A 25,638-nucleotide genomic window follows, 5' to 3' on the forward strand; every position below is an offset into this window, starting at 1 on the left:
GAGGTGCAGAATATCCTATTCAGTTGCTGGAATGTAGACAGTTAAAATGCACTTATTAAAATAAGGATTTGGCCAAGATCCTGTAGTTAACATCCTGTCTCTTGTGAAAAGTGCCATTGGATATTCAGTGACCACCCAATAGACTAACATCTTCCATAAGAGAGAGGCTGTCCTTCATCATCTGTAGCCTCTGCTCCTGAGAAGTAAGCTAAAACTTTAAAACATTAATCCATAAAATACTTTAACCTCCCAATGCCTGACACAACAGCACCCATTTTGGTTAGCACCTCCAGGGACTATGGGAATACAAATAGTGGTCATACTTCATAGTAAGATTCCATTTATAAACTGCTAGTAAATGATTAATATTTTAGTAAAGGGTTAATCATTATTAGTCTAACAGCCCCCACTGTTGTTAGCTCCTGGAGGAGCTATGATTTCCTCCCTCCCTCTCCCCCCTCCCCCGCATTGCATACCATCCTGGACCCACAATGATACATAAACTTAATACAGTGTAGTCCCCAAAAATATTGTATGCAGTTCCAGTATCTGTCACAGGTTATTTTATAACCCAGTATAACACTTTCCACAGATGTACACATACATGTCTATAGCATCTATTAACCATATACTACCCTTTATAAAACATTTAGAAATGGAACATTTATTATTTGATCACACTTTATCTTAATTTTCTGGTAATTTCTGTTGTGCATACAAATTAAGCAAAGCTTGCCAGGGCAATGTAGTCCACACAAGGGTACAAACAAAGGAAGACTCTTTCTTTCAGACTGATTGGATAGATGCATGATCATCTTTTTTGCACCCTGGGTAGCTGGAATTTTTGTCTCCTTGTAAATTACCTACTAGTTTCTCTTCCACCCAGCTAAGACTAAGTGGCTTCTGAATAATTTATAAATGTGCTTTTTGACCTGGGCTAAATAGGCTAAAATTGTCCATGATTTGGTTTTATACTAAAGAGTAAAGGAAGTTTTAGCTGCTCCATTATTCATTCATATAAATTAGTGGCATCTGGTTTTGCTTACTCAACCAGCAATTTAAAGGGTCAAAGACACTCCATTTGGGCCTGGTAACTAACTTGTGCAGACAAGAAGTATGTTAATACTCTGAGAAAAAGCTGATTACCTTTTTTTAAAGATTTCTGTGTATAGTTTTTCCCAGTTTTATAATCTCTGCCATAACTCACATTCTTGCTAAGTGTCTGCTCCAGTCCCTATGGAGTCTTTCCATTGATTTCAATGGCAGCTGAATCCAGCCCAAATCAGGGGTGCATAAATTAAATGATTAATCAGGCACTCATAATTTAGTCAAGAACCTGTAAACTCTGTGGACTAGTTAAGCAGTACCATCTAATATGTTCTCTAACCCTCAACAGAGACCTGTAATGGTAAGTCCCAGCTACTTCCCCAGTGTATTGGGGAAGAGAGGTCCATTACTGGCTATTAGTTAAGATGGACAAGGATGCAACCCTATGCTCTGGGCATCCCTAGCCTCTAACTGCCTGAAGCTGGGAGTGAATGCCAGGGGATGGATTACTCAATAATTGCCCTCTTCTTTTAATTCCCTATGAAGCAGCTTGTTGAAAGACAGGATACTGGGCTAGATGGACCATTGGTCTGACCAGTATGGCTGCTCTTAACAGAGGATTCCCAATAAAAATTGAACCAAAAAAGAAAATATTCCATTCATTTACGTTCTTGGTATTTTCATCATCTCAGGAAATTTTTGTGTATAAAAAATAAAGCAAATAAGAATGGAATAAAGCTTTCTTGAAAGCTGGGGACTGTATCCTAAGGCGATGAAAATGATCATATGAGCCTACAATCAATTTCAGTTGCAAAGGCAAGTCCAACAAATATAGGGACAGTGCTGTGGTGAAAAAAAATCATCTAAGACAAATATTGCAACCCGGGCTCATTGCACAATTTACAGGCCAGGAGAAAGCTATGATACTTGGAAATCTTTCAAACGTCACTGCTTAGTAGCTATAATTCAAAACATAACATTCTATAGCCATTATCTGTACATTGAACCATCCAGTTCTTCACATATTGCTATAGCACACTGTGGCTCTTAGATATTTGTGATGTCACAATGCAGATAAAGAGGTTTTGTTTTGCAACATATTAAGCAATAACTTTTCAAAATTAAAAGTAGCACACAGATAACTGGGACAAAATCTGAATTGATTTTCCATTGATAACTGAGATCTTCAGTTGTAATACAGGAGCTGTAAAGAAAAGAGACAGCATCTTAAAGGAGATAGCTACAAGTTAATAAAAGTAACAAGTTTATAACAAAACTGTAATGAATCAGACTTAATCCGGAAAGAACTACACAATTTGCTCCAAAATTCTAAAGTTAAAAATGAAATCAATAGCAAAACTCCTCTTTACTTAAATTGGGCTAGGATTTCACCCTAGGTGGGGCTGATTCCGGATCATTTTGGAGGGCTAATCCTGAGATGTGTTGAGCACCTTGAGTTTCAGTTCTCAACTTAATGGGAGGCGATGGCACTTAGCAACTCACAGGGGGCACAGAGCACCTGAAATAATTAGGTTCTAAATTATACCTTGGTAAATGGCAGATAAAAGTTCCTAGATCAGACAAGGGCAAACTATGGCCAGCGGTCCACATCTGGCCCGTGGGACAGTCCTGCCTGGCCCCTACGCTCCTGGCCTTGGAGGCTAGCCCCCGGTCCCTCTCCTGCTGTCCACCCTCCCCTGCAGCCTCAGCTCACTCGCTCCACCATCAGCGCAATGCTCTGGGCGGCTGGGCTATGAGCTCCTAGGGCAGCACAGCTGCAGAGCCCAGCCTGACCTGGTCTCTGTGTTGCGTGGTAGCGGCGTGGTCTTGCTCCAGCTGGGCAGTGTAACTGTAGTGCCGCCAGCCGCCGGTGCTCCAAGCAGCTTGGTAAGGGGGCATGGAGCAGTGCGTGTTGGATAGGGGGCAGGGGAGTTTGGGGTGGTGGAGTGTGAATAGGGGTTGGGGGGAGAACAGGAGATTGAAGGGGGGCAGGGGTCCCGGGGAGGACAGTCAGGAAGGAGGGGGGTTGGATGGGTGGCGGGGGACAGTTAGGGGCAGGGGTTCCTGGAGCAGTGAGGGGATAGGGAGAAGGGTTGGTTGGATGGGGCAAGGGGCCATCAGGAATGAGAGGAGGGGTTGGATGGGGTGGCAGGAGTCTGGGGGCAGTCAGGGGACAGGGAATGGTGGTGTGTAGATGAGGCAGGGATCTCAGGGGGATTAATGGGGGGGTTGGATGGTGCAGATAGGAGGTGGGGGCTGGGCCACAACCTCATCCCCTAACCAGCTCTCCATACAATTTACAAAACCTGATGCAGCCCTCAGGCCAAAAAGTTTGCCTGCCCCTGGCCTAGATCATTAACTACAGTAATAGACTGCTTTGTTCACAAAGTGTTTTATTAGTATAGTACACGATCAAAGTTTAAACTTTTTTTTTTAGAACAAGAAACAGACATGTCCTGGGTGGATTGTTTGCTCTGGTGGGTTTTTTTGTTTGTTTGTTTTTGTAAAAACCGTATCAGCAACTTGGTGAAAGTCTCTGTTGATCTTAGCAAGCTGGGAGTTTTCCCATTGATTTCAATAGGACCAGGATTTCACCCTAACTGTTTTCAGCTTTGTTATTAGGCCCAAACTTCGTTGTTCATCAACAACATAGATAACAGCACAGATTTAACAATATGGTTCTCCTTGTATGCTCAAATACAAAATGAGAGAGTCTGTCCATCCATCCCCCTCACATCACCCCCTAAGATAGGAAATAGAAGGCAGTTCTCAGCCCCACCCCCCAGGCTCTCTCACACAGCTTCCCCAAGTGCCTAGCCCTGGAGGAAAAAACACACGTCTATATTTAGGATATTGGTGCTGATGGACCACCACTAATATTTAATTATTGAGAAACAAGAACTCTTCTAAAAGGCAGACTAGAGTGGGGAGCACCAGGACAGTATGTCTCTATGGGTGGGAAACTAGACTGGGGCTCAAACCTAAGTTCTATTCCTGGTTCTGCTTCTGACCTTTTGTACGGCTGTGAGTAAATCCCTTCACCTTTGAATGCCTGTTTTCCCCTCCCACTTTTGTCTGTCTCATCTAGTTAGACTGTAAGCTCTCAGAGCAGAGAATGGCTTTTCCGATGTATTTGTACAGCACTTAGCAGAAATATTACTTGTCGGACTGTCAAGCAATTAATCAAATAATAATAGAATACCACTTATTTCAATATTTCTGGATGTTTTCTACATTTTCAAATATATTGATTTAAATTATAACACAGAATACAAAGTGTACAGTGCTCCCTTTATTTTTATTACAAATATTTACATTGTAAAAAAATTATTTTTCAATTCCCCTAGTGCAAGTACTGTAATGCAATCTCTTTATCATGAAAGTTGAATATACAAATGTAGAATTAAGTACAAAAAAAAACTGCAATCAAAAATAAAACAATGTAAAACTTTAGTGACTACAAATCCACTCAGTCCTATTTCTTGTTCAGCCAATCACTCAGACAAACAAGTTTGTTTACATTTGCAGGAAATAATGCTGCCCGCTTCTTGTTCACAGGTGTCATAAACAGATAGTTAAGGGTTAATGTCTCTTACCTGTAAAGGGTTAACAAACAGTGAACCGGACACCTGACCAGAGGACCAATCAGGAAACAAGATACTTTCAAATCTCGGTGGAGGGAAGCCTTTGTTTGTGTTTTTTGGGTTTTGCTTTGTTCTCTCTGGGTTCTGAGAGTAACCACATGTACCTACAGACTCTCTAATCTTCTGTTCAAATTTAGTAAGTACAAAAGGTAGAAAGGCGGTTTAGTCTTTTTGATTGTTTTTCCTTTATTTGCAAATGTGTATCTCGCTGGTAGAGTTTTAATGTGTATTTGGCTGGAAGTATTTTAAATTGTATTTCGGCTGGAGGAGGCTTTTTCTCCAGTTTCTAGAAGCTGACAGACCCTGTAATATTCCATCTTGAATTTACAGTGATTTTCTTTATTCTTTTTTTCTTTTATTAAAAGTTTTACTTTTAAGACCTGTCTGATTTTTCCCCTTGTTGTGGCTCAAGGGAATTGAGTCTGTACTTAACAGGGAAGGAGAAGGCAGGGGGAAAGAAAGAGGGGGAACCCACCTGATTTCTCTGTGTTGTGATTCAAGGAGTTTGAATCATAGTGATCTCCTAGTGTACCCAGGGCGGGAAAGATCTGGGAGGAAGAAAGGAGAAGGGGGAATCCCTTTGTTTAGATTCACGGAGCTTGAATCTGTATATCTCTCCAGGAGCCCAGGGAGGGAACACCTGGAGGGGAGGAGAAGGGGAGGGAAATGGTTTATTCCCCTGTGTTGTAAGACTCAAGGAACTTGGGTCTTGGGGTCCCCAGGGAAGGTTTTGGGGGGACCAGAGTGTATCAGGCACTGGAATTCCTGATTGGTGGCAGCTTATCAGATCTAAGCAGGTAATTAAGCTTAGAGGAATTCATGCTAGTACCCCAACTTTTGGACTCTAAGGTTCAGATTGGGGAAAGATACTATGACAACAGGAGCACCTGAAAGTGAGAACAGGTGTTCTCATGGCACTGCTGTAGCTGACATTGCAAGATATTTACATGCCAGATGCACTAAAGATTCATATATCCCTTCATGCTTCAACCACCATTACAGAGGACATGCGTCCATGCTGATGATGGGTTCTGCTCTAACAATCCAAAGCAGTGTGGACCGATGCATGTTCATTTTCATCATCTGAGTCACATGCCACCAGCAGAAGGTTGATTTTCTTTTTTCGTGGTTCAGATTCTGTAGCTTCCGCATCGGAGCATCACTCTTAAGATTTCTGAAAGCATGCCCCACACCTCATCCCTCTCAGATTTTGGAAGGCACTTCAGATTCTTAAACCTTGGTCGAGTGCTGTAGCTATCTTTAGAAATCTCATATTGGTACCTTCTTTGCATTTTGTCAAATCTGCAGCAAAAGTGTTCTTAAAATGAACATGTGCTGAGTCATCATCCGAGACTGCTAGAACATGAAATATACAGCAGAATGTGGGTAAAGTAGAGCCGGAGACCTACAATTCTCCCCCAAGGAATTCAGTCACAAATTTAATTAACAGTTTTTTTTTTTAACAAGCATCATCAGCATGGGAATGTCCTCTGGAATGGTGGTCGACGCATGAAGGGGCATTCGAATGTTTAGACTATCCGGCACATAAATACCTTGCAATGCCAGCAACAAAAGTCCCATGCAAACGCCTGTTCTCACTTTCTGGTGACATAAATAAGAAGTGGGCAGCATTATCTCCTGTAAATGTAAACAAACTTTTTTGTCTTAGTGATCAGCTGAATGAGAAGTAGGACTGAGTGGACTTCTAGGCTCTAAAGTTTTGCGTTTTGTTTTTGAGTGCAGTTATGTAACAAAAAAGTCTACATTTGTAAGTTGCACTTTCCCGATAAAGAGATTGAACTACAGTAGATGTATGAGGTGAATTGAAAAATACTGTTTCTTTTGTTTCATTTTTACAGTACAAATATTTGAAACAAAAAATATAAAGTGAGCAGTGTACACTTTGTATTCGGTGTTGTAATTGAAATCAATATATTTGAAAATGTAGAAAAACATCCAAAAATATTTAACAAATTTCAATTGGTATTGTTAAACAATGCGATTAAAACTGATAAATCACAATTAATTTTGAGTTAATCTTGTGAGTTACTGGTGATTGACAGCCCTAATTATTTATATTAAAGTAGCACTTATAGGACTCAACTGAAATTAGGCCTGTTTTGCTAACAGCAGGGCAGCTACTGCTCTTCTCCCTGGCATGGATAAGTAGTGCTCTCCATCGCTCCTTGGCAGTTGGAGGAACACCTTCCCATCTTATTCCGCTCTTTCTTTCCACTGGATATTGTACAATTTTTAGACTGGTTGCAATCTAATCTTAGTATCTATATAATAAAATTTCAGGATTACCACTTGGAAGCCTAGAATATGTGTTGTCAGTGTGCAGCAAGGGAAACCACAACAAGCCTGGCTGATAGCCTTTTTTGTTTAGAGTATCACCAGGCTCAATCATCAGCCATTTTTTAAACTTGTAAATTTCCCCTTAAACAAAATGGCCACCATTTCCTATTACTGTCAGTGGACCTGAAATCTGCAAGATGGCCACTATTTCCCTACAGTCAGTGTGCAGGTGAAAGCGAGGCTGCCCTTAATAAAGTTGGCTACCACCTCCCACTTTTTAACTGAATGGAAGCCATGTCCACAGGCAAACTAACCATGACAATATGGTTCAAGGGGCTAGACAGGACCCAAGGACCAAGAGGACTATCAGAGCCACTGTGAATGGGGTAAGTGAGGAGGAGCAGGGCCGTGGGTGGAGCAAGAGGCGGCTTTAGAGTTGCAAGGGAATGTGAGAGCCAGAGGAAGGCAGGGAGTGAGTGGGGTGCAAAACACAGTTATGGAGGTATTGGATGGCAGCTCCCCCTGCTAAACTCTCATGAATTGATTGCAAGTGCTGCAGGATTTTGGCACATGCAGGAGAAGCTGTCATGATAAGAGTAACTCCTCCACCTGATAAAGTGGGTTTTAGCCCACAAAAGCTTATGCCCAAATAAATTTGTTAGTCTCTAAGGTGCTACAAGTACTCTTCATTCTTTTTCCTCCGATCTTGTGATTTTTCAGGGCTGTGCACATGGGGAAGCTATGAGTGAGAGCCTGTAGGCTGACTTCACAGATGGCCCTAGTGCAGAGAAAAAGTCCCAGAGCAGTGGGAAGGAGGAGTCAGGAAAATAGTGTTGCTGGTCCCAGACCAAGAAAGCTTGGGGGAGCAGGAGGCAGAGAGGTGTTGCTGCTAGGTTGAGACAGTACATGGGGAACTGCCTTCCATTTCCTCTCTTAGGGGTGTGATGAGGGTAACTGGAATTTCCCTCTGAGCAGCTAAGGAGATGTGTGTATTAAAGGTTGACTTTTCAACCTGAAATTATCTTCCTCACATTCACAGATGAATAAAGGGATGAGCAATGAGTATGGTATTGGTAAAGTAGTATACCGAGATTGGTGAAACATACCTTGGTAATAAGTTTCATATTCAAATCGATATGGCACTCAAGTGAGCAACCATTTGTCTGACACACAATGAAAACGGGTACATGCTTTCAACAGTAATGAAACGTGTCATTCAAAATTGTATGAAAACATGGATAAATATCCTAAGTAATTTTACCAATGGGAAGGAGATGGGTATGTTTGAGTTAGGTGGTATAAGCCAAAGTTGTCACATGAGCATACATTGTCAAACTGCAATGTGCATGTTTTGTATTTGTATTCATTCTCTGTTTAATATTTTCTTGCAGCAGTCACACGTGACTTTACAAATTACACCCATGCAAATAGCATGGCCTTTTCTGCTAGTAAAGCAAACATTGTACTGTTCAGTGCATTGCCATGAAATTTAATTTCACATTAGACAGACGTATTGAGATATAGATATGTTTTCACTGTTTTTAAAAGAGCTAAACAGGAGCCTATTTAGAATAGAGAGATGCTCCGGACACAGGCAAACCACAATTGGGTCATAAGTCTCAAAGCTGTGAAAAACAGGATGAACTGTCTGAATTTGCTGAGTCTTTTCTGTGCTTTTTCTGAAAGGTGTCAAAATATGAGCCAAGCTACACAAGATGGTAAAGTGAAATGTTCAGCTGATAAATTGTGCTTTGCAACTAAACAAAGGAGTTAATGGCAGATTTCAGGCAGTTACATTTTACCCACAAAAGACATGATGTTAGATATGGAAGCCATCCTGAAGTACTCTAGTTATAAATAATAACATACATTTATCCTCTCAGTAGACTAAAATATGCAAAATATAATGCAGTGAAGCCATTGCATGCTTTGTGATCAAACTGGCAGTATAGTTTGTTTATTTTGGGGGGGGGACACACTGCAGTGGGGAGCTCCATTAATATTAAAGCATTAATGTCAAGTTTCCCCTCAAAATATTCAAAACAACCTTTGCCTGGCTTCCATTTCATTTTGGGCCCAATTCCAAGTGCAATGAGTGTTTCCCATTCCCCCTACCCAGCTCTTGGATGAAGGGAGCAAGGAGTGAGGATGTCACAAGCATTCATGCTCCATCTCCGGCAGAGCCTGCCTTGTCCACCTGCAGCAACGCTGTCCACTCCCCAATTCCCATGTACTCTTCCTCACCTGCCCATACTCTGCTCCCATGTCTTTTTCCCCCAATTCCAACTCCTGTGTATTGTAACTGTGTGCCACTTCCCCAAACCCAGAATGCCATATTTCTATTCTTCCATCTCCGTTCTGTTCCCATGCCTCCTGCACCCAACTCTTCTCCTCTTTAGCCAACTCCCATATGTAGCTCTTGTGACCCATGCCGCTTATGTGCTCCATGCTTAGACTTACCCATGGTAATCCTGATGCATCCTCACATGTTGTCTGTTCAGAACTTCAGGGCCACTCGTATTGCCTGGCAGGCTGCTCTCTTAACCTCTAGAGCCCGCTGAGGCCGGCCTGACTGGTAGACAGCCACCTGAACCTGCACCTCTTGCTCTGTCCCCTCATGGCCTGGCAACAAATCACAACAGAAGACTCCATCCAGCAGGCACTTCAGCCACCGCAGTGCCTTCACTTCCTGCTCCAGATCCAGCTCTGGGTCTTCTTGCACAATCACCCCAACCAGGGCCACTGGGATATAGTAGATACAGTGCTTCAGCTGCTGTAGCATCTCCAGCAATCGGTCTAGCCCCACCCAGCCTGTCAAAGAGGAGGCTCTGCACAGGAAGAAGATAAACTTTGAGTAAATTCTGTCCTTTTGCCCAGAACAGCCAAGTTCATGGAGTGAGAGGCCTCTCTCAGCCCTGCAGCTGGTCGCTTGATTACAGGCCACTGTGCTAGTTACACGGAATGCTGGTATGGGGAACCTAGCAAACACTTCCTGTTGGAACTCTTCCACTGTGTGTTGGCTCAGCAATTCCCCGACCAGGTGTACATTACCCCCCATCATAAACTATAGGGTCACAAACTCTAATTCTGTCTTCTCATTTTGGGGAAGAGCAGAAGTGGCAACCACTGCCAACAGGTCCTTCACCAGCTTCATGCCCACTTCCTGGCCTTCCCGAGCCTGCTCAGTGACCTCTGCCTGGGCTCCTCCATCCAGCTCTGTGACTTCCACCTGGGCTCCTTCATCCAGCTCCATCATCTTTCCTTTGTCTCCTCCAGCCTGCTCCATGACCTCCACCCAGGCTCTTCCATCCAGCTCCATGATCTTCCCTTGAGCTCCCATAGCTGACTCTGTGATTTCCTCCTGGAGTCTTCCATCCAGCTCCATAATCTGTCCTCGGGTTCCCCCAGCCTGTTGCATGACCTCCTCCCAAGCTCCCTCTTCTTGCTCCATACACCTCTCCTGAGTTCCTCCATTCATCTCCATAATGTCCACTCAGGCTCTTCCCTCCTGTTCTGCTTTCTTCTGGCTCCCTTTCTCCTTTCTCCATTTCTCCATGTCCTCCCACCTCTGACTCTTGATTACTTGTTGCTAGCCATGTGGACCCTTTTGTGTCACAATACACACCCACCTGACTCACTCTCCAGTGAGGCTGAAGTTACACATCCTCATTCTCCTTCATAGCCTTACATTGGCTTGTTCCCAAAAGCCTTTTTCAGATCAATAAATAGGCAAAGGTAGATAATGTGAAACTTTTCCCTGATCAAAAAATCAGTTACACCCTTTGGATTAAAAAAAAGAAATAGGCCCACTCTACAAAAAGGAACTGAAGGATCTGCCTTGACACACAGTCCTGTCAATGTGATATCTGAGAGAACAAGAAAAAGAAAACAAGGAAAATACTTTTGGAGAAAGGAAACAGACTCCAGTACAGCCTCACAATATCTGGCCTCCATCTTGTTACCAAATCAGAAATAGATAGCATTAAAAAATGGGCACATGTAGTCTAAGATCCATCTTGATTAATTTTGGCTACACTTTATACCGTCACATACAAACAATGTAATTGATGTTGATTAGCATTTCATAATAGGCAGCTGTTGTGTGTGTTCAAAGGGGATATGTTGGGAATGGATGTGTAAGCAGGAACCTGTGTCTCATCACCAGGAAAGAATGTAGGAATAACGCAATGTGAATATCAAACAGATTGTCCCAGAACAAACCCTCAGCTAATCCAATGGTTTGACTGGGACAAATGTTTTCTCCTCAATTTTCTGCCACAGGCTAGTCCCAACTGTTTGTTTCTCCATCTCCTGCTCTCATTTCATGTGCTCTTGAATGACAGCTTTTCTCTACAGTCAGTAGCCGACATTGATACTATGAAGAAAGGAGCATCAGAAATATCCAAAATAGATTGATTAGATTATGAATGTATAAACATACATCCTGGTTTATTCATCAAACACAAATGTAAGAATCCCATCCAGATCTTTGAATGAACATTATAGTATACACTTAAATTAGTACTTAAAAGCAAACACACACACTTTACTTGCACTATTGAAGTAAATGAGATTTTTGACACTGACTGCACTTGACACAGGAATAGGCCTAAAGAATAGACAACACCTGCAGATTTACAGAAGGAAAGCGAAGACATGACATAGGTGTAAAATCAATGTGAAATGAGAATTAGGACAAGACAAATATTCTCTCATAGCACTGTTAACATCTTTAATGTCTACATGTTGGCTTCTTGACAGTTACTCTCTCAACATCATTATTACATAGCCATTGTTTCAAGGTATCCCTCAGACTGCACAAGACTTGCTACCAGGGAATCCTACCCCAATAAACCTTGGTTTGGTTCTAGGTGAGCTCCCATAGCAACATTCTAGTGCTAGTAACATTCCAGTGGGGACACTGCTGCTTAAAGTAACAATCCTTTCCCTAACCCTGGCACATAAAATATAAGACACATCCATACAAATGAACACAGATGAATATACTATTCTGTGAAGCGAAAGGAGGCACCTCTAGCAGTTTACTGCCCCCTAATGGTGTGCTGGGGCCTTGGCTCAGCACTGACCCAGACAGAAGAGTAGCACCAACGGTGTGACTCACACCACCACCTGTGACAGCACCTTTAAGAAGCAGCAATCAGTTCTGGGGAGTATTTTTTTTAAAAAGATCGAAAATGAATAGGATGAGAATTTAAAAAGAAGAGAACATAAAATGTAGCCTCAGTGGGAAAAGTAAATCTATGGGTTACTAGGCTAGGGATGGGAGTTTGGTTGGGTTCCTCAACGACAGGGTCCATTTGTAAGGGCTATGTGGGGGAACAGCTCCCCTGGGTGGTGTCCAGATGAGAGTGGGATCCCTTAGTTCTCCTGAGGAGTCCATATGTAAGAGTGCCCTGGGGACAGGGCTCCCTTAATTTCCTTCTTGGGTTGTTCCCCACAAGGAGACATGGGGTTGGGTTCCTTTATTCCCATATGGGGATGATGGTATGGCTGTGGGTATGGGTTCCTTCCGTTTACCTGGAGAAGGTGGTTCTCGGGCAGGGGGTTGGTAGTTAGCTGGGGTTAGTGGCATTGCTGTGGGGGTGGTTCTCCTGAGGGGTGGCTCCTCTGGGGTGTGTGTGAATGGTTATAAGGGTGGTTTTCCTTGGGGGGACGGGGGGCATGGCTATGTGACTGCACTGGGTCCCCAGTGAGGGTGTGCTATGGGGCCGGGTCCCCGGAGAGGTATAGGTATAGGCTGTGGGGCCAAGGTCCTGGATGGCTATGGGGCAGCATGGCACTAGGGCACAGGGCCGGCTTTAGGCCTATTCCACCAATTCCCCCGAATCGGGCCCGCGCTGAAGAGGGTCCCGCGTCCCGTGAGAATCTCTTCCCTGGCTAGAGGCGCGTTTTTAAGTTTTACTCACGGGGCGGCGCTTTGGGTCTTCAGCGGCGGGTCCTTCGCTCTCTCCGGGTCTTCCACGGTACTTCAGCGGCGGGTCCTTCGCTCTCTCCGGGTCTTCCACGGTACTTCAGCGGCGGGTCCTTCGCTTACTCTGGGTCTTTGGCGACGCTTCAGCGGCGGGTCCGTCAGTGTCGCTGAAGAACTGGGGCGAGCGAAGGCCCCACCGCTGAAGTGCCGCCAAAGACTCAGAGCAGCGCCAGGTGAATACAAGCCCCGTGTGTGTTTTTAAGTCATCCCTGCCAGGGCCCCGCGCTTCCTAAAGCGGGGCCCCCAGAGGGCACATGGCAAGGGGGTCAGGGCCGCGGGGGGGGGTACGGCTATAGGGCTGTGCCTCATGGCGGGGACGGCGCTGGGGCGGCTGGTGACACCGCACAGCAGCCCGCGCTGCTTTCCTCCCGCCGGCGGCGGCGGTGCCGGCAGGGGGCGCAGGGGGCTCGCCTCCAGGGTGGCTGCGCCCGGGCCCTGCCCCGCCCCTTCCCCTACGGCCACTGTCGGTTCCGGCGGCGGCGGTCGGGGCCTGCAGCAGGGCGCGGAGCGGAAGGTGAGCACCGGGGATGCGGGCTGAGCTCCCGGCCCGCCTGGAGTAACCGCGGACTCCCCCGCCCCGCCTGGGCTTCCCCCTTCCAGCCCCTCTTCTCAGCTCTGACCCCAACGCCGCCCTGCCCGCCCCCCTATCGCCCTCCCCTTGGGCCCCCGTTCCCGGCCCGCCAGGCCGCGTTTGCCCTGAAGGTCCCGCTGAACCGCACAGGGCAGCGCGCCTTCCATCCCCGGCGGCCCAGGCTGGGGCCGTGGGTCCCCTGGAGGGAGACTTGGGAAAGGGGGAGCCTCCGGCCTCGAGGACTTTCAGGTCCCGTTCGGAGCCTCCCTGCCCCGGGGGTTGGCCGGGGTTTGCCATGTGGCGGCCCCTTGGCAAGCTTGTCCCCCTCCCCCACCTCCAAAAATCGCCACTTGCTGGGGGGCTGTGCCTGGTGCGTGTTCACAGGGTGGTGGGCAGCTCCTGGGTTAGCTCTGGGGAAAGGCTCCTAGCGAAGCGCTCTGAGCCTCGATACAATCATGCCAAGGAAAATCTCTCATCAGGTACCAACTTCACAATGCCTGTGAAGGCTTAGACTCCCAACGCCCCAAAAAACCTTGACCTCCCCTCTCCAGCCACCTTTCCCCCAAACCTGCGGAAATAGGCCCTTGGGGGCCCACAAACGCTGGCTGAGTCAGGCCAGCAGACTGGAGTTTGACACGAAGTGGGTTTTCATTAAAAATATCCTACCTGTCCTCTCCCATTTACATCTGGAGCTGTTAGCTCTAGTGAGCCCAACTTTTCGGGGTAGAATATGGGGAGCTGGCTGTTTCTTTCCCCCTTAATCTGTTCTCAGAATCTACTTCTGTGTGCTGTCCTCTTCCTCCTGACTAGTGAGGCCACAGTTAGTATCACTGCTTAGAAGGGGAAAAATTGTATTTTTCATCAGGCCCTGTATATGTATGTTGAGGCAGAGGCAGAGCCAGAATATGATGTATTCTGAGATTTCACCTCAAAGGAAGGTGTTTCATTGATGGACAATGTGTCACAGCTATTTCTAGAATCATCTCCATCTGTTTGTCTGTTATAGGCTAATATGGGGCAGCAAAAGGCAACAAGTTTCTGCAGAAGTTGAAATAAGTTCCTTTGATAAATATATCTTGTATGACTCCCAACTTTTTATATTGCTTTCTAATTGATCTCTGATTTCCCCAGAAGCCTTTGTTGGTATTTGTGATACTTCTTACTCTGATATTTTGCACTCAGTGCTTACAGGATTTTAAAATGTTACAGCTGCATAACTTACGTTTTTCTCTTGCAGATACTTTCTCCATATTTGGATGTTGTATAGCAATCAATTTCTTAGCTATTAGTCCTCTTGCTGATATTGAAGATTACCTCTAGTAAGTTGGGTGGGCCAGGGCTCTTTCTAGTATTTTCAACATGTAAACATTTCATGCATTTTGGGGAGAAGTCCTCCAGAGTCTCCCCTAAAAAGCCCACTTCAGGGGTAATCTCCAACAAAAGATAGCAGGATTTGGCTGTAGAAATACCACTTCTTGTGTCATGTCGACCACTTGACAGTGACTCAAAGTGCTGATCGTCCCTCCTTATGGGGTGAACTCCATTACTCTTCTATCCCAAGGAATGAGGTATGAAACCAGAGTGTAGTGTTTGTGTGTGCTTAGCAGTCGTTTCCATCACAATATTAGAAAACTATTCGAGATGGCGGGAGGCAGAAAATGGTAACTTAAGAGACATTGGGGTTTTCAAAAATGCCTGTGTCATTAAGAAGCACAAGTCAATGGGACTAGTGCTTCGGGCTTGTCTACACTACTACTCTTGTTGGTATAACATATGTCGCCTCCGGATGTGTGAAAAAACACACCTCTGAGTGACATAAATTGTACCAACAGAAGCGCCAGTGTGAACAGCGCTATGTCAGCAGGAGAGCTCCCACCAACATAGCTACTGCTGCTTGTGGAGGTGGTTTTATTATGTTGACCAGAGAACTCTCTCCCATTGGCATAGAGCGGCTACATGAGCGATCTTGGAGTGGCACAGCTGTATCGGTACAGCTGTGCCACTGTAAGCTCACTAGTGTAGATGTGGCCTAAGTCACTTAGGCATTTTGAAACCCATTAAGTTTAATGTAGTCACCCTTGGTTGATATATATATGACTGCCACTTACAGAAGGCAACACTGTGTAAGAGTACCAGTGAATATATCTAAAGAGAAAACTATGGCTCTCACCTTTTTGGTAGCTCCATGTGGGCAGATGTCAGTACCCGTATGGAGCCTCACTGAAGCCAAGCCCTCTGGTCATACCTGGGTATCTGAACCCACAAAATGGTAAACTCTGCTCTGATCTCAGAGCCAGATATAGCTTGGGAAGCTGCAGTACAGGCTTCTTCACTCTGCTGTACTGGTGTGTCTGTGCCTTGACTGGACGCATCCACCTTTACAGATGAGAGGGTAGTTCAGTCTCCATGTTCATTCAACTTAAACTAAAAGAAAAAAAAAATAGGGACAGAACATGAGGTTTTTATCTTGCGGATTAGTGTCACAGAATTGGACGTTAGTTTCATTTTTGTAGTGAGGAATTTACTTTTTAGGGGAGTCTATTTCTGTGCTTTGCTGGTGTACTGAGATTAATAATTAATCTTTAAACACTGATCCATGATTGCAAACCAACAGAAAATAGGTGTAACCAGTTCTTGGATGTTGTCATTTTTAATTGATTTAGGCTGAAGCAAAATGAATGAGCATCCTAAAAAGAGGAAAAGGAAGACTTTACATCCTTCACGTTACTCAGGTGAGTCTAGAGCTTGAACTGTTGACACTTCAGTGTGTAAGTTACTCTAACTTTCCTTGAAATAAACCTCTCTTGTTTCCTGGAAAACTAAAATGCCAGAATTTATGAAGAACTCATAAACTAAGAAGCAAATTCAAACACATTCATGTGAACATACGCTGTCCCCTTTGAGTGATCCACTGTTAAACAATTTTAAAACAGTTTTATTTAAGCCAGCCATTGTTAATGTTTCTCTAATCATTTGCTGTTCCTGTGGCATTGGGAAAGCTACTTACTTCTGTTGCTTTTACAGCTGGAAAGCTACTTTCCCCATCTGTAAAATGGAGGCAAAACTACTAACATACATGTTTTGAGGTTTAGGGGATATTATCAAAAGTGTTTGGTCTATCTCTGTTCCCATTGAAGTCAAAGGGAGTTTTACAGTTGATTTCAGTAGGAGCAGAGTTAGACTAATGTTGAGTGGTTTTGAAAACCATTAATGTCTATACAGTACATTGAAGATATAAATCATTATATAAATGCTAAATATTTTTAGTGTCAGGCCATACATGGTCTTTTAAATGTGGATGCTATCTAAAAAACAAAGATATTACCACTGAGGTAAATGTGCGTGTATTTTAAAGATATGTGTTACTATATCAATTTGTGGTTTAAACACTTATTTTCTTTTTCTGTCTAGATTCTTCAGGTGTAAGCAAATATATAGACAACAATGGAATATTTTCTGACCACTGCTATAGTGTCTGTTCTATGAAACAGCCAGACATAAAAATTTCTGAAAACAGAGGTAAGATTACCTTCCTATTGTATTATTAATCTCCTCTCTGACAACCATTTATCTAGGCGTATCAAAGCTCTGTCCAGAAAAGTAGCAACATAATGCAAAAAAAAACCCAACTTCATTGTGTAAGTACATTTAATTTTCCACTATCCAAGACTGGCAGAAAGCTATTAAATAATTTTATTTGAAATTCTATTTCTCAATAAGATATAACAGTTTAATAAAAATGTAGAAATATTGGAGGCCCGGCAGTTTCCGGTATTTACAACTACTATTGGACTTCACAATTTAAAACATTTGTTGAATGGTGTCAAAATAATGTAAACAAAGATTGGTGTCAGATGGAACAGGATACTTTATCAGAAATTTCCTTTTAACTATTTGATTTGGGCTTCTAAAGACCCACTGCTTAGTGTTACCCTCTATGATTCTATGAAGTATGGGGTGGAGTGAATATAAGGATACACTTCCTGTCTCTCTCCAATAAAATTAACAATCTCCAGCATTAAAATTAAAGTATTGGAATAGGAAGGACTGTGCAGTTGGAAGCATTTATGGAATAACTTTTTTGTTCTGCCTCTTTAGAAATTTAAAATTTCCTCTAAGGATTGTAAAAGATTTTTTCAGCATAATCAGCTATCGCTATTTACTGATAAAACTTGTTTACAGAGAGAGAAACTTATCAGCTTTTGAATCCATTGGTCAACTTTAATCTGGGCATAAATAATTTCCAGAGCTTTAGCATAGGTCTTTGTACATATTTCATATAAAGAGAAAACAATGGAACTCTGGAATAAATAATTAGAAACTCCATTATCAGACATTTAGTGGAAAGCTGAATTTAGTGGAGTTTCAGTTTATACTACAATACAGGAAAACCTCAGTAAAATTATGTATTAGTGGTATTTAACTCAATCCAGATTATACAGACTACAGTATATGGCACAGTCTCGAATGTTGAGGTGACTATTTTTAATGTGAAGTAGACTCACTTTTTAAAATGTACAAAAAGTTCAACTTCCTTGGTACCCAGCTATTTTAGAATGTTTTTAACCAGCTGACAAAAGTTACCCTATTAGAGGAGGACAATTAATTTTGCACTTTTATTGGAAGCCAGGTGTGCTGTTTTTACCTACTGGGGAGAAGAGTGAGCATGCACTCGATTAAGTTTAACAAACATGAAATGTAAATGCAGGTTAAACATTAGGAAATTTTAAAATGTGTAAATGTCTGGTTTTCTTTTTTGAATTGTGCTGGCAAATCAAGATTCAATTTTCAAACCTAGAGGACTCTATGCTGTTTTCATTATTGGATAATATTAACTCTAGGTGCACTTATATCATTTTTGGACACTAAGGACTGATCCGAGTGACAAAAAACAAAAATTATGTGAGTATAGTTTGATCAGGATTGACATAGAGTTGATTGTAGCTGTCCTTCTCCTAAACGTGAGGAAGTAGCCTACAGAGATTACCAGGCCCCCGTCCAACATGCTTTATCTTGATTTCAGCAGCCTTACATCAGAATCAGGATAAAGCATTGCATGTCTGGCTACCTGTGCGCATAGAAGATGACGGCCATAATGTTGTAGTGGTGGGTATTTTGATTGTAGAATTTGGTGGGTTACATTGTGACCGCAATGCCATTGTATCTGAGGTTATTACAAAGAAATTTTTAGAGAACATTGGGATATTGAGAAGAAAACAAGACTTCCCTTATCCTCATAGGTAGATTCCATGGTCCTGCACAGACCCTAGATACTGATGATGATGGCAGCCCAGTGCATGCCGGGACATCTCATTGGAGTGGGGCACAGTCGAATGTCATGGGGTTGCACTTTACAGACCCAAAAAAGAAAGGTAATTGTAAAGGTATATATGCAGAAATCATGCATGCTTGGGTATTGAAAACCTTTCTTTGAAGTTGGGGAAGTGTGTGTGTTGTCTTTTAATGTAACTATGATAAATAATGTTGATCATGAAAAAAAATTATAGACTGATATAAACCTGTAAGGGTGTTTCATTTAGCTGGTCTCCTTATTGAAAAGAAATTCGATTTCGGTGGCTTGAGGAAAATATTAGCGCTTTACTTTTGTGAACTGCTATAGCTGATGAAAAGCAATATATTGACCCATCTGCAACGCTTAGTTTTGGGGTTTTTTTTAAACTGTTGCTCGTATCTTCTATTTTCTCTTGTAGAGAGAAGTGCTAATAATGGAATTTATAAAGACATGTGCGAGTCTCCTATATTCAGTGACAGTCCAACTGAAGAGGAGAAACCCATAGATATTCAAACCATAGAAATTTCGACTACAGAAGTTAATGCTGTAGAAGTTCATGATATAGAGACGCAAACCGTTTCACCTGAAAAGCTAGAGGTCGAAGACATTGAAGAAATGCCTGTTGAAAGCTGTAAACTTTTTGAGAAGAACCAGGCTTTGAATATCACTGCTCAGCAGAAGTGGCCTTTGCTGAGAGCCAACAGTAGTGGCCTATACAAGTGTGAGCTGTGCGAGTTTAATAGCAAGTACTTCTCTGATTTAAAGCAGCATATGATCCTGAAGCATAAGACATGTACAAATACCAATGTCTGCAGAGTATGTAAAGAGAGTTTCTCCAGCAAAGTTCTGCTGGTTGAACATGTAAAAATACATGAGGAAGATCCCTACATCTGTAAATACTGTGACTACAAAACAGTGATATTTGAGAACCTCAGTCAGCATATAGCAGATACTCATTTCAATGACCATCTTTATTGGTGTGAGCAATGTGACGTGCAGTTCTCCTCAAGCAGTGAGCTGTACCTACACTTCCAGGAACACAGCTGTGATGAACAGTATCTGTGTCAGTTTTGTGAGCATGAGACCAATGATCCAGAAGACTTGCATAGCCATGTGGTGAATGAGCATGCATGTAGATTAATAGAATTAAGTGATAGCTATAGCAACAAGGAGCGTGGACAGTACAGCCTCGTAAACAAAATTAGCTTTGACAAATGCAAAAACTTCTTTGTATGCCAAGTGTGTGGCTTTAGGAGTAGGCTGCATACGAATGTCAACAGACATGTAGCTATTGAACACACCAAAATATTCCCCCATGTTTGTGATGACTGTGGGAAAGGCTTTTCAGGTATGTTGGAATATTGCAAGCATTTAAATTCTCATTTATCTGAAGGGATTTATTTGTGTCAGTATTGTGAATATTCAACAGGACAGATTGAAGACCTTAAAACTCATTTGGATTTCAGGCATTCAGCAGACTTGCCTCATAAGTGTACCAATTGCTTAATGAGGTTTGGAAATGAAAAAGATCTTATAAGTCACCTTCAGATACATGAGACAGCTTGATGGTTTTTTTTCTGTAGTCAATTTATTAGAATTAAAATGTATTTTCCAATGTGTCGTGTGGTAATGTTAAATACAGTTGTAATAGGGATTCTGCGGTGGATAATTGTAATGCCAGTTGACTGATTTTTTTATCAACAAAACACGTTTAATGACTGGTATGTTTGTTTTTGGGTATTTCCTGGCATTAGAGCTTGGGTGGGCAGGGAACAACTATATTTAAAAGATGATTGTTCAGTCACGTGGCAGGAGTTTCATGTTATGGTAACCATTTTAAAGGTCATTCCATCTGTCAACATGTAGAGGTATGTGTGTTTGACATGAAGAACAGGAAGGGAACTCTTTCTGGATAAGAAAAATGGAAGAGGAAACAAATTTCTATTTTCACTTTTAAATCTGTAGTTAATTTACTGTTATACTTTAGCGAACAGGGCTGTTTGTTCTCAACTGGATTCCCCAACTCACATTAACCTTCTCAGCAGCTAAGTAAGTATACTCATCCTCAGTAAAGTTCACTGAGCTACTGAAGCCATGTATGCTCTAAAAAGTGGCCTCTCAGCAAGCATCCATCTAGCCCTTTCCTTAACAAGCCTTCAACCCTATATTCCACCTGCTACACTGACAAGCCCTCCCACTTCCTCCACTATGACAAATTCCTAAATTTGACCTCTCTGGCCAGTGTTCTTGCCCTAACCCCATATTCACACTGTGCTGTCCTTTCCCAGTCAACTGTTTGGTCCCAGCTTTGCTTTTAGCTATGGAACTGTCCTACAGCTGTCCCTTTCCCTTTCAAATGTTGCCTATCAAGATTATATCACATTTTAAGGGATAGTGACAAAGGAAGCTGCTTACGGATCCACCTAAGAATATACCCAAAGGAGTGATTTGTTTGGAGGTACTGTGGTTCTAATTAAGCTCCTATTAAAATGGGGTATGCCATTGATTTCAGTTATAGCAAGACTGAACCATAGATTTATAGTTTGCTTTACATTGCTGATAGGGTTGAGGGAATGTCCTCTAGTTCCAGAAATTCTAAAATTCCCCTCCCATGTGTGTATCTAACTCTTTATTATGGTACATTATAAATACTCATTTTGAAAACTTCTCACAAACCTTTTCGGATTGCACACTGCCATCCTCATGTTATCCTCCTTATAAATTCATTCCGATTCCTTAAGTCCATTGTCATATTTCTGACCTGAACAATATTTAGATGTAGCATGAGAGGAGAGAGAGCTTAGACTGTGAAAGCTATAAGGGTAAAATAGCCAGCAACTAAGTGGTTGACTTTGTTTCTGTCTGTATTGATTGTAAATTTGTAATGTAAGAAATTGTCCAATGTGAGTTTGTATAAATACAGTGCATGTGTAAAAAATTTCTCTGCAGTAGTAAGAATGAGATCCTTGTTACTAGTTCTGCACAAAGTTGTGCAAGATTTACGTGCTGAATTCATACAGTTAAAAGATAAAAATTGGCCCTCTTCAACCTACAGAACTTATTTGTCTCAAATACACATCATTCCAGAATATTTCTAGACGTTTTTCTTTAACTAGGTACCATTCCTAAAAAACAAACACCAACTAGCTATTCAGAAGGTAGATTTGCACGTATTTAGACCAGGGGTCGGCAACCTTTCAGAAGTGCTGTGCCGAGCCTTCATTTATTCACTTAGATTTAAGGTTTCACGTGCCAGTAATACATTTTAATGTTTTTTGACCGTCTCTTTCTATAAGTCTATAATATATAACTAAACTATTGTTGTATGTAAATTAAATAAGGTTTTTAAAATGTTTAAGAAGCTTCCTTTAAAATTAAATTTAAAATGCAGAGCCCCCAGACTGGTGGCCAGGACCTAGGCAGTGTGAGTGCCACTGAAAGTCAGCTTGCGTGTCACCTTCGACACATGTGCCATAGGTTGCCTACCCCTGATTTAAACACTAAATACCTTAAATTCACATTCAAAATTTGCTAAAATAATATTGATTTCTATTATACATTTATGATTGGATACCCTGGAAAAAAACAAGTACTCCATAATAAATTTCCCCTTATATACTGTTGCAACTATAAATTACAAAATATGCTTGGGAATGCAACTTCTTTTCAAATATCTTCTTAGTGGCAGGGAGTTGGCATACCTAGAAGGAACGTGCTTGGTAACTTGAGTAGAGATAGACATTAGTAAATAGGGTGTCCATGTAGTTTATAACATTGGCTTTGCCTGTGATCATAGATCTTTATTTTTTGTATCAAATTCTTTAACAGGTTTTAAATCAGGATACACTGGAGTTTTTGGGTGGTTTTTTATTTATTTTAAACTCAAGTGCCTAACTTGCCTCTACAATTTCTCTGTTAAGAATAAATTAAACCCATTTCATGTTTTAATAGGCTTGCTTAAATCCATTTCAGTACAAGTGACATTTTTATGGACTATTGAGGTATTTTGGATACCACTCATCTTGCTAGTAGCATAAAATGGAGATAAGAATTTGCCCGGTTCAGATTTGGGAAACCAGTTTCATCCTTGGAGGTGGAGCTGGGAGGAGAGAATGCCTGTCGTTCTCTTTGATTTCATCTTACTGACTCAAAGAATGGCATTGATAAACTCTTGAGGAGAAGCCACTATAATGTAGAACATTTGAGGGAATGGGGGAAGAGAGAGAGAGAGAGTGTGTGTGTGTGTGTGTGTGTGAAGAGGTGCATAGGATTGCTGGGATGGGGGAGAAATGGGTGCATTTGCACAGAGCAACATTGTATCACCCAGGAAAGATAGTCTAGTGCAGGTGTTGGCAACCTTTCAGAAGTGGTGTGCAGAGTCTTCATTTATTCACTCTAATTTAAGGTGTTGCGTGCCAGTAATACATTTTAACGTTTTTAGAAGGTCTCTTTCTGTAAGTCTATAATATATAACTAAATTATTGCTGAATGTAAAGTAAATAAGGTTTTTAAAATGTTTTAAAAACTTCATTTAAAATGAGATTAAAATGCAGAGCCCCCTGGACTGGTGGCCAGGACCCGGGCAGTGTGAGTGCCACTGAAAATGAGCTCGTTTGCTGCCTTTGGCACGTGTGCCATAGGTTGCCTACCCCCTGCTCTAGTGGATGGAGCACTATAGTGGGACATAGGAGACATGGGTTCAATAATTCCAGACTCCTGGATGATCTTTGGTAAGTTACCTGATCTGCTCTGTGTATCAGTTTCCCATTTGTAAAATGGGAATAAAATTTACCTGCCTCACAGAGGTGTTAATGGCCATGAAGCTCTTGGATACTGCTGATGAGGATCATATGCATACTAGATAGGTAGATCCAAGCTCCTGTTAGGTGAAAATTTTATAAGCAAGGAAATAAAATATAGGTAAAAGATTTGACTCCGATCTCAGTATTTTTCAGAAGATGAAAGGAAGTTAACACGAACAGGTGATGTGCTATTAGGTCAACAGGAGCAGAAATTAGGATAGTTGCTTCCTGCTGACTCAGCAAGCTGAAATGAGTGAGTGGATTTACTGGGCTGCAGGGAGAATAAGTTTCAGAGGGGTAGCCTTGTTAGTCTGCATCAGTAAAAACAATGAGGAGTACTTGTGGCACCTTAGAGACTAACAAATTTATTTGAGCATAAGCTTTCATGGGCTAGAACCCACTTTGAAGATAGTAAGATAAATAGACTAGAATCTGCAGGGAAGTCAAAAGGCTAAGTAGTATGTTTGCAGCTGTTGAGGAAAGTATTCTAGTTTCTAACTGAAGGGGAATAATATATCTGTAGCTGTTATGACAAGATAGTTAGGGATTGAAAAGGAGCTGTTTGATATCTCAAATATGAAGTACATTAAGAAGTGGAAGTCTAGAGTTTTGAAGAAGTGAATAAATTTAGTGTGTTAAGTGACATTAGTGCTCATGAAAGCTGCTAGCTTAGTGGTACTGGAGACTGATAGTCCTCGTTACCCACAGTTTACCTCAACCCTGGTTGAGAGAAACCATCTCTAGGAGTGAGATGGGAATTAAGTTCCTATTAGTTTTGGTGTGTTTGAGACTGCAAACCAGACTGTCAAATGCAGTTAGGATTTTTCTTTTAATGTGGTCACCTGTCTACTAGAGTGAAACCTCTAGGATGTGTTTGTGTCTGTGAGTAATGGTATTGCCAAACCAAAACATTCAAAAACCCTCAGTTGAGCTCCCCAGAATTGAGATTGGCTTAAAAATAATACATATCTGATTCTTATCCCCTTCCTTCTGGTTACATATGAGTCATGTATTCCAACTCCTCAGCTATAAGGACTAGACTTTTTTTTTTTTTTTTTTTTTTTTTTTTAATTAAAGGAAAGCTCATAACTCCAGGACTGGGGCTTTAAGAAAAACACTAATTATTACAAGACTCTCAATAAAATACATCCCTGTTGGCAATATTGTAGTAAACAGTATATGTTCTCCATGAACACCCTCAGTGCTGGTTGTTTATGTTACCGTCTGTGAGATGATGTATAGAATGTAAAAACCTGTCAGTGTTCTTGAGTCTTGGAGAAAATTGTTTTTGGTATTTGTCATTCATGTGTATGGCAGACTTTGATTAAATTATGGCTGGTGCTGATAGTATGTAGAATTCCAAAGTGGTGGCTTGTTTTACATGTTGTATTATAGTTCCGTTTAGCTCTCTCTCTAAGATTTCCAGGACTGAGTTTGAGAGAGTAGGAGTAGGTGAAATGAAATCTAAACAGCACAAAATTCAGTGATACCTGAATGAAGATGTCTAGTTAGAATATACAGTTTCATTGATAAAAGTCCATTTGAAAGGTGGAAAATACCAACTTTAAAGGGATTATCATATTGTTAGCATGACAGATACAGAACAAATGAAACCAGTATGCTAAGAAAGATGCACAGTGATGTAACTTTTTGAAAATAATTTGTTTGCATTAGTTTATGATAATACTAGAGTATAAAAACTGAGGCCTAGTCTACATTAGAAAAGGATTGCTGATATTACTATAACATTCTATCTATACTGGCAAACCTTCCTAGTGTAGATGACGCGTATACGGGTAAGAGTGCTTTGCTGGTATTGCTTATACCATTTTCCTGAGCAAAATAAGGTATACTGGGAAAAGCATTTTTATCCCAGTATAACTGTGACTGCACTACAGCTTTTGCCGATATAGAAATCTCACAGAATTTCCCCTCCACACACACGTACACTCCTAATCAACATTACTGAATACAGCTTTCCCTCTTCTCAG

General features: G+C 41.9%; 1 protein-coding gene and 1 long non-coding RNA gene across 5 annotated transcripts; one reads left to right on the forward strand and one right to left on the reverse strand.

The window, feature by feature from the left end:
• Positions 1–528: 528 nt before the first annotated feature.
• LOC127057300 (uncharacterized) lies at positions 529–13,170 on the reverse strand. Of its 2 annotated transcripts, none has more exons than XR_007776047.1 (3): positions 12,917–13,170; positions 9,450–9,817; positions 529–2,251 (listed from the first exon to the last, which is right to left on the reverse strand). It is a non-coding gene; the product is annotated as an uncharacterized LOC127057300 (long non-coding RNA). The 2 variants fall into 2 exon arrangements; XR_007776048.1 differs by having other exon boundaries at positions 9,450–10,855.
• A 250-nt stretch (positions 13,171–13,420) lies between these two features.
• ZNF639 (zinc finger protein 639) lies at positions 13,421–20,460 on the forward strand. 3 transcript variants are annotated; one of them, XM_050966001.1, is made up of 6 exons: positions 13,421–13,495; positions 14,790–15,120; positions 16,216–16,284; positions 16,964–17,071; positions 18,793–18,924; positions 19,264–20,460. In XM_050966001.1, exons 3-6 carry the CDS (start codon positions 16,227–16,229, stop codon positions 20,409–20,411), a joined length of 1,446 nt encoding a protein of 481 aa, XP_050821958.1. In that variant the 5' UTR covers positions 13,421–13,495; positions 14,790–15,120; positions 16,216–16,226; the 3' UTR covers positions 20,412–20,460. The 3 variants fall into 3 exon arrangements, with proteins under 3 accessions (XP_050821958.1, XP_050821959.1, XP_050821960.1); XM_050966002.1 differs by having other exon boundaries at positions 14,790–14,871; XM_050966003.1 differs by lacking the exon at positions 18,793–18,924.
• Positions 20,461–25,638: the final 5,178 nt, after the last annotated feature.

This window comes from Gopherus flavomarginatus, chromosome 8 (assembly GCF_025201925.1).
Source record: "Gopherus flavomarginatus isolate rGopFla2 chromosome 8, rGopFla2.mat.asm, whole genome shotgun sequence".
NCBI classification, from domain to species: Eukaryota; Metazoa; Chordata; order Testudines; family Testudinidae; genus Gopherus; species Gopherus flavomarginatus.

Excerpts from the sequence above, each read along its gene's own strand:
- ZNF639 (XM_050966001.1), top strand. The coding sequence starts at position 16,227 with ATGAATGAGCATCCTAAAAAGAGGAAAAGGAAGACTTTACATCCTTCA. Across the intron at positions 16,285-16,963 it reads ACATCCTTCACGTTACTCAG|ATTCTTCAGGTGTAAGCAAA; the intron begins GTGAGTCTAGAG and ends TTTTCTGTCTAG. Across the intron at positions 17,072-18,792 it reads AAAAATTTCTGAAAACAGAG|GTAGATTCCATGGTCCTGCA; the intron begins GTAAGATTACCT and ends TTATCCTCATAG.